Here is an 8,026-nt window from a genome sequence, read left to right on the forward strand (position 1 = left end):
CCCGGGCTGGAGTGCAGTGGCCGGATCTCAGCTCACTGCAAGCTCCGCCTCCCGGGTTCACGCCATTCTCCTGCCTCAGCCTCCCGAATAGCTGGGACTACAGGCGCCAGCCACCTCGCCCGGCTAGCTTTTTGTATTTTTTTAGTAGATACGGGGTTTCACCGTGTTAGCCAGGATGGTCTCAAACTCCTGACCTCGTGATCCGCCCGTCTCGGCCTCCCAAAGTGCTGGGATTACAAGCTTGAGCCACCGCGCCCGGCCCGGTCAAGTCTTAAACGCTTGACATTTTAAAATAGTTTTAAACCCTTTCCGGAATTAGAAGTGGTATTTCGGACCGTGAAGTAACCGATTAGCTATAAGTGTCCCATCTTTAAGGCCTGCTCTTTTACCCGTCTTCAGGAGGTCTTCCGAGAGTGGGCCTGCGACATACTCCTGCCCAAGCCCGAAGTCTCCGCAGCGCTTCCGGCCCTTGGCCCAGAAGTCTGGAACCCTGGGCCGGCTGCAAAAGAGTGTCTGCCGCGCATGCGCGCCCCGACTCAGCCTTTCCGGAGTGATCCTTCTCGTTACGTCACCACCAGCCTCGCTCGGACGGCAACCGGCGGGAGTTTTTCAAAATGGGAGTGCATAGGCACCGGCCAGGCTTCGGAAGGTGTCAGGGAGAACTTTCCGTGGTTTTAGCGTCGTCGCCTGGAGCGGCGGTCTAGAGAGCCGAGCCTGATGGGCGCCAAGACCGGCTGGCTGCTTGGAGCGCTGCCTCGAAGGGACTGCGTGAAGGAAACTAATCCAGAGAACCCAGGCCAGGGCCTGGAAATATGGCGACCTGCATCGGGGAGAAGATCGAGGTGAAAAGACTAGGCAGTCTGCAGCGGGGCGGCTGGGAGTAGTTGTGGGATGACACGAGACCGCTCTGGGAAGGGGAGCGAAGGAAGCTAACGGCTGCGGGGCGGGCACCGAGGTACTTAGGGAGGGTCCCAACCGCCCAGGCCCCAGCTGTTTAGGGGCGGAGCGGCCCGCCCCGCGGAGACTGTAAGAGTAGAGGAGGCGGGACAGGTGAGGCCCTCGCCGCCTGGCAGTGTCCCCAGGCACTGCGGCTTTCTGTCAGCAATCCCGCCCGAGCTGCCGCGCTACAGCAGGGCAGGGCTACCTCCCACTTCTCCAAGGGGATGGCGGTTATCTCCGGCGGGAGCTGCGGCGGGATTCTGACCAGGCCCTCGGCTCCCAGGGGTTGGCTGGAGATGGGAGGAGGGCGCTTAGGCTGCACTGAGGTTGAGGAACCAGATCACTAGGGTGCACCATCACCCTGAGCTTCCAGTCCAGCCTGGAAGCTCAGGGATCTCCGCACGGAGTCAACATGCCTTCCACCCTAGACACCTGCTGCATCGAGGTGTAATACCTGCCTGAATTTTGTCAAATTCCCCACTCGATCCATTTTATCTTCTTTTTCCATCCCCTTCCCATCTTCCTTTCTACTGTGAGTCATCATACATAATCTTTAATTTTAACTTTTAAGGATTTTAAAGTTGGAAATCTGCTTGGTAAAGGATCATTTGCTGGTGTCTACAGAGCTGAGTCCATTCACACTGGTTTGGAAGTTGCAATCAAAATGGTAAGAATAAACTAATCAACTTCTCTCCTGTACTTTGCAAGTAAGAAGAGAGGTATCAGAGATGTAAGAAACTCCTTACCCACCAGCCTTTCCTTTGATTATGGTGTAAGGAACACTTTGCATAGGCAGAAGACAATAGTGCCAAGTCCAGCCGTTGAACTTAAGAATATTTTAGGAAAGCCTTGACCTTGCTTAAATAAGTTTTATCTTCATTAATGTTCAGTAGACCTCGTTTATGGTGTAATTATCCATACTTGGAGTAGTTAGTAGAAATCAACTAACAAATAATTTGTTTGTAAGAGTTCACTGTGTATAATTCTGTATTTCCCTGTAACAATACAAAATATTATTCTTGATTGTTAGAAGTCAGTCTAATAGGAGTAACATAAACATAAGCAAATTAAGAATCATTTGTCAGCCGAGTGGGTGGCTCACGCCTGTAACCTTAACACTTTGGGAGGCTGAGGCAGGTGGATCGCCTGAGTTCAGGAGTTTGAAAACAACTGTGCAACATGGTGAAACCTCCTCTCTACCAAAAATACAAAAATTAGCCGGTGTTGGGCACGGTGGCTCACACCTGTAATCCCAGTACTTTGGGAGGCCGAGGCGGGTGGATCCCCTGAGGTCGGTAGTTCAAGACCAGCCTGACTAACATGGAGAAACCCCATCTACTAAAAATAACAAATTAGCCAGGTGTGGTGGTGCACACCTGTCATCCTAGCTACTCTGGAGGCTGAGCAGGAGAATCTCTTGAATTCGGGAGGCAGAGGTTGTGGTGAGCCAAGATCGCACCATTGCACTCCAGCCCAGGCAACAAGAGCAAAACTCCATCTCAAAAAAAAAAAAAACATTAGCTGGGCATGGCGGCATGTGCCTGTGGCCCCAGCTACTCAGGAGGCTGAGGTGGGAGGATTGCCTGTGCGTGGGAGGTTGAGGCTGCAGTGAACTGTGATCGTGTCAACTGCACTCCAGCCTAGGTGACAGAGTAAGACCCTGTCTTTAAAAAAACAAAAAAATCATTTATCTAAACCACTTAGAAAAAGAAATGGAGGTTTTGCTTTAAAATTTGCCTGAATTGGGATTTTTTTTTTCTTACAGTTAGGCTGGTTGTGCTATTAGATTATTTAAATTGAGATAGGATATTAGAATTAACTGGGCAAACTTTTACCAAGCATTCTGTCTGCCGAGCACTCTGCTAGGTACATGGGGAAAACAGATAACAGTAGGTTGACCGCAAAGACGTGTAAAAGGACTTCAGTCTATTTTAAATTAAAGTATACTTTATTTTCAAAGTTCACTTTCAACCAGTTTACATTTGAAAGTCTATCAACATTTAAACCTGTTATTTTTAGATAGATAAGAAAGCCATGTACAAAGCAGGAATGGTACAGAGAGTCCAAAATGAGGTGAAAATACATTGCCAATTGAAGCATCCTTCTATCTTGGAGGTAAGATACAAATTTTGTAGAAGTGACCAAGGACAGTGAAATTTGAATATTTTAATTTATTATGCCCTTTCACATTTCAGCTTTATAACTATTTTGAAGATAGCAATTATGTATATCTGGTATTAGAAATGTGCCATAATGGAGAAATGAACAGGTATCTAAAGAATAGAGTGAAACCTTTCTCAGAAAATGAAGGTAGGCGTCTGTTTTTGTTTGTTTTGTTTGGGTGGATAAAAGTTTTGCATTTTAAAGTGTAGTTTTGAGGAATATGCTATTTTGTAATATATAGTAAAACTGTTTGAATTGTTACTTTAAGCTAGAAAAGATTTCCTGCATCCCAAGCTGCTAATTCTTAAAACAATTCAATTATTACAGTAGTAAAGTAAGAAATTTGTTACCCTTCTATCCTTAAAACATTTTAGATTAAATTATTAGTAGCAGTTTACTGTGTATCTTTTCAAATGTAGTAAGCTTTTTAGGATGCCATTGGTGACTATAAAGTGGTTCTAAATCAAGCACAAATAGCCATTGAAACTGTTTATTATAGAAAACATGAAACATACAAGTAGTGTTCTATAATGAGTCCCCTGAACTTAACACTCAGCTTCCCAAACTAGTGACTCATGGTCATATTATTTCATCTTTACCTTTTTTATTACCCTGATTTTCCAAAGTATTTTGACACAAATTATAGACATATTTTTAACTATAAATATTTCAAAATATAGATTTCTTTAAAAACATAGCCACAAAGTCATTATCACACCTAATAATTCTTTACTATCAAATATATAGCTTCAGATTTCCTCAATTTCTCATGATTTTTTGCAGTTCAAAGCAGAACCAAATAAGGTCTATACATTAACACAAATGATTGTTTTCAAGTTATCTTGCTCTGCTAACTGAGATTACAGACAAGCTAACAGAAGTAGTTGCTGATAGGCTTTTTGTACATCTGAATCTATGTAAGCCATTTGGAAAACAATTTGGGCATAACATTAGAGTTATGGAAATATTTATATTCTTTGACTCAGGTTCCATGTTGGACGTTTATTGCAAAGAAATAATACAAATTGAAAAAAAATGATACTCATATTGATAATGACTACTGCATTTTTTATAATACTTCATAAAAAAGGCCTTATTAGGCCGGGCGCAGTGGCTCACGCCTGTAATCCCAGCACTTTGGGAGGCTGAGGCAGGTAGATCACCTGAGGTCAGGAGTTCGAGACCAGCCTGGCCAACATGGTGAAGCCCTGTCTCTAATAAAAATGCAAAAATTAGCCGGGCATGGTGGCTCATGCCTGTAATCCCAGCTACTTGGGAGGCTGAGGTGGATGGATCACAAGGTCTGGAGATCAAGACCATCCTAGCTGACATGGTGAAACCCCGTCACTACTGAAAATACAAAAAAATTAGCTGGGTGTGGTGGTGCTCTCCTGTAATCCCAGCTACTCGGGAAGCTGAGGCAGGAGAATTGCTTGAACCCTGGAGGCAGAGATTGCAGTGAGCTGAGATTGTGCCACTGCACTCCAGCCTGGTGACAGCAAGACTCCATCCTAAAAAAAAAAAAAAAACTTACACACTGAGTACTTGGGAGAGTTTGGGGACATCGATGGAACTGTAGCTTTTTCTTTTTTTTAACAATTAGAATATATGTATGAAATGTTTGTGCAATTGTTTTTTTTCTTTTTTTTTTTTTTTTTTTATTTGAGACGGAGTCCTGCTCTGTCGCCCAGGCTGGAGTGCAGTAGCTCTATCTTGGCTCACTGCAAGCTCCGCCTCCCGGGTTCACGCCATTCTCCTGCCTCAGCCTTCTGAGTAGCTGGGACTACAGGCGCCTGCCACAACGCCCAGCTAATTTTTTTGTATTTTTAGTAGAGATGGGGTTTCACTGTGTTAGCCAGAATGGTCTCGATCTCCTGACCTCATGATCTGCCCGTCTCAGCCTCCCAAAGTGCTGGGATTACAGGTGTGAGCCACCGTGCCTGGCCCAGTGTGCAACTGTTTTTCTTAATTGCCATGGTTACCCTAATGACTCTTAATTGCTAAAAAAAATTAAGCTTCTCTTAACTGCATGTAAAACACTCATCAGTTGGAAAGAACAAAGATTAAAAGGAATGCCTAGTTTTCTTAAAGGTTGATATGATATCTTTAGAGTGGTGTGATGGTACCACTCTGGTAATTGCTGGTAATTAAAGTGGCTGGTAAATCTAAGCTCCAAGCCAGTGTTCTACTACAATGCTCTAGAACATTTACCTGGGTTTCATAATGTATACTAAATACTAGATGCTGAATCTTCCAGAGTTTCTCAATTGTAAATTATCTTTTTTTTAAATCCTAACAGCTCGACACTTCATGCACCAGATCATTACAGGGATGTTGTATCTTCATTCTCATGGTATACTACACCGGGACCTCACACTTTCTAACCTCTTACTTACTCGTAATATGAACATCAAGATTGCTGATTTTGGGCTGGCAACTCAGTTGAAAATGCCACATGAAAAGCACTATACATTATGTGGAACTCCTAACTACATTTCACCGGAAATTGCCACTCGAAGTGCACATGGCCTTGAATCTGATGTTTGGTCCCTGGGCTGTATGTTTTATTCATTACTTATCGGGAGACCACCCTTTGACACTGACACAGTCAAGAACACATTAAATAAAGTAGTATTGGCAGATTATGAAATGCCAACTTTTTTGTCAATAGAGGCCAAGGACCTTATTCACCAGTTACTTCGCAGAAATCCAGCAGATCGTTTAAGTCTGTCTTCAGTATTGGACCATCCTTTTATGTCCCAAAATTCTTCAACGAAAAGTAAAGATTTAGGAACTGTGGAAGACTCAATTGATAGTGGGCATGCCACAATTTCTACTGCAATTACAGCTTCTTCCAGTACCAGTATAAGTGGTAGTTTATTTGACAAAAGAAGACTTTTGATTGGTCAGCCACTCCCAAATAAAATGACTGTATTTCCAAAGAATAAAAGTTCAAATGATTTTTCTTCTTCAGGAGATGGAAGTAGTTTTTATACTCAGTGGGGAAATCAAGAAACCAGTAATAGTGGAAGGGGAAGAGTAATTCAAGATGCAGAAGAAAGGCCACATTCTCGATACCTTCGTAGAGCTTATTCCTCTGATAGATCCGGCACTTCTAATAGTCAATCTCGAGCAAAAACATATACAATGGAACGTTGTCACTCAGCAGAAATGCTTTCAATGTCCAAAAGATTAGGAGGAGGTGAAAATGAAGAGAGAGACTCACCCACAAACAACAATGCCAACATTTTTAACTTCTTTAAAGAAAAGACATCCAGTAGTTCTGGATCTTTTGAAAGACCTGATAACAATCAAGCACTGTAAGAATAATTCTATCAAAGGCATTTTGGTTTTTGGTAACGTTATACTAGTATAAATATGAAGCTGCATCTAAGCGGGGGGTTACCAGGGAAATGAATGTCTTAAAAAAAAAAAAAAAAAACACTGTCATATGGATTTTGACCTATGGTTAACAGTCTTAAAAGGAATGTGTGTGTTCATGAATGTGTTTATAAAATTAATATTTGGAAATTCTTAGTCTTATTTTTTAATTTTATATGGAGTGAGTCTCCAGTGCAAAGTATCATATATTAATCATGCCTTACCCCCAAAATACTTTAATAATAACTGTATACATAGATAGAAAAGCTGAGCCTGAGTGTTCATAACACTGACTGCTTCCAACATGAAAACTAATTTTAGTGACTGTAGTATGTGATTTTTTTCTTTTCTGTTCATTTTTTGATTTTATGCTTAAATTATAAGAGGGCAGTAGCCATATAGAAATGCTGTCAAAGTGCCCTGGGCATTTTGGCATGGGAGTTTAGCTTTTTAGAGATAGCATAGTTATGCCAATATTATTTTCTATAGTTATTCTAAAATGTTCAAGTATTCAAATCAGAAGAAATCTTTTCTAATATTTTACCTTAAAAGTTACCTGATAGTTTTTTATTAGCTTATGAGATTTTTTTGTTTGTTTATATAGCTCCAGTCATCTTTGTCCAGGAAAAACTCCTTTTCCATTTGCAGACCTGACACCTCAGACTGAAACGGTACAACAGTGGTTTGGGAATCTGCAAATAAATGGTGAGTTTTTAATGGAGTATTTAATCAAGAATTAATTACTTGGACACTTACCAAGCATTGCAGTGTTCTATTTGAGATTTTTAAGAAAATCATTTTCTTGCTTGGTGCAGTAGTTCATGTCTGTAATCCCAACACTTGTGAGGCCAAGGCAGGTGGATTGCTTGAGGCCAGGAGTTCAAGACCAGTTTGGGCACATAACAAGACCCTGTATCTACAAAAAATAAAAAATCAGTTGAGTGTAGTGGCATGTACCTGTAGTGCCAGCTACTTGAGAAGCTAAGCTGGGAGGATTGTCTGAGCCCAGGAGTTCAAGGCTGCAGTGAGCTATTATCACACTGCACTCCAGCCTGTGTGACAAGAGACAGAGACCCTGTCTCAGAAAAAAAAAAAGCATTGGCCAGGTGTGGTGGCTCATGCCTGTAATCCTAGCACTTTGGGAGGCCAAGCCAGGCAGATCACTTGAGGTCAGGCATTCAAGACAAGCCCGGCCAACATGGTGAAACCCCGTATCTACTAAAAATACAAAAATTAGGCCGGGTGCGGTGGCTCAAGCCTGTAATCCCAGCACTTTGGGAGGCCGAGACGGGCGGATCACGAGGTCAGGAGATCGAGACCATCCTGGCTAACACGGTGAAACCCCGTCTCTACTAAAAAATACAAAACTAGCTGGGCGTGGTGGCCGGCGCCTGTAGTCCCAGCTGCTCGGAAGGCTGAGGCAGGAGAATGGCGTGAACCCGGGAGGCGGAGCTTACAGTGAGCTGAGATCGGCCACTGTACTCCAGCCTGGGTGACAGCGAGACTCCGTCTCAAAAAAAATAAATAAATAAATAAAAAATAA

The 8,026-nt window shown here is 42.7% G+C and overlaps 1 protein-coding gene across 1 annotated transcript in view; it reads left to right on the plus strand.

Moving 5' to 3' along the window:
• Window positions 1–266: 266 nt before the first annotated feature.
• The window catches only part of PLK4 (polo like kinase 4), a 21,197-nt gene continuing 13,437 nt past the window's right edge, over window positions 267–8,026 (plus strand). Inside the window, exons 1-6 of the mRNA XM_017895487.1 lie at window positions 267–842; window positions 1,511–1,606; window positions 2,959–3,054; window positions 3,135–3,249; window positions 5,402–6,422; window positions 7,088–7,188. Of these exons, the coding sequence (XP_017750976.1) occupies window positions 813–842; window positions 1,511–1,606; window positions 2,959–3,054; window positions 3,135–3,249; window positions 5,402–6,422; window positions 7,088–7,188 (1,459 nt within the window). The 5' untranslated portion in view covers window positions 267–812. The remainder of the gene's footprint in view (window positions 843–1,510; window positions 1,607–2,958; window positions 3,055–3,134; window positions 3,250–5,401; window positions 6,423–7,087; window positions 7,189–8,026) is intronic.

Source organism: Rhinopithecus bieti, unplaced genomic scaffold (genome assembly GCF_001698545.2).
Source record: "Rhinopithecus bieti isolate Rb0 unplaced genomic scaffold, ASM169854v2 scaffold_26676, whole genome shotgun sequence".
NCBI classification, from domain to species: Eukaryota; Metazoa; Chordata; class Mammalia; order Primates; family Cercopithecidae; genus Rhinopithecus; species Rhinopithecus bieti.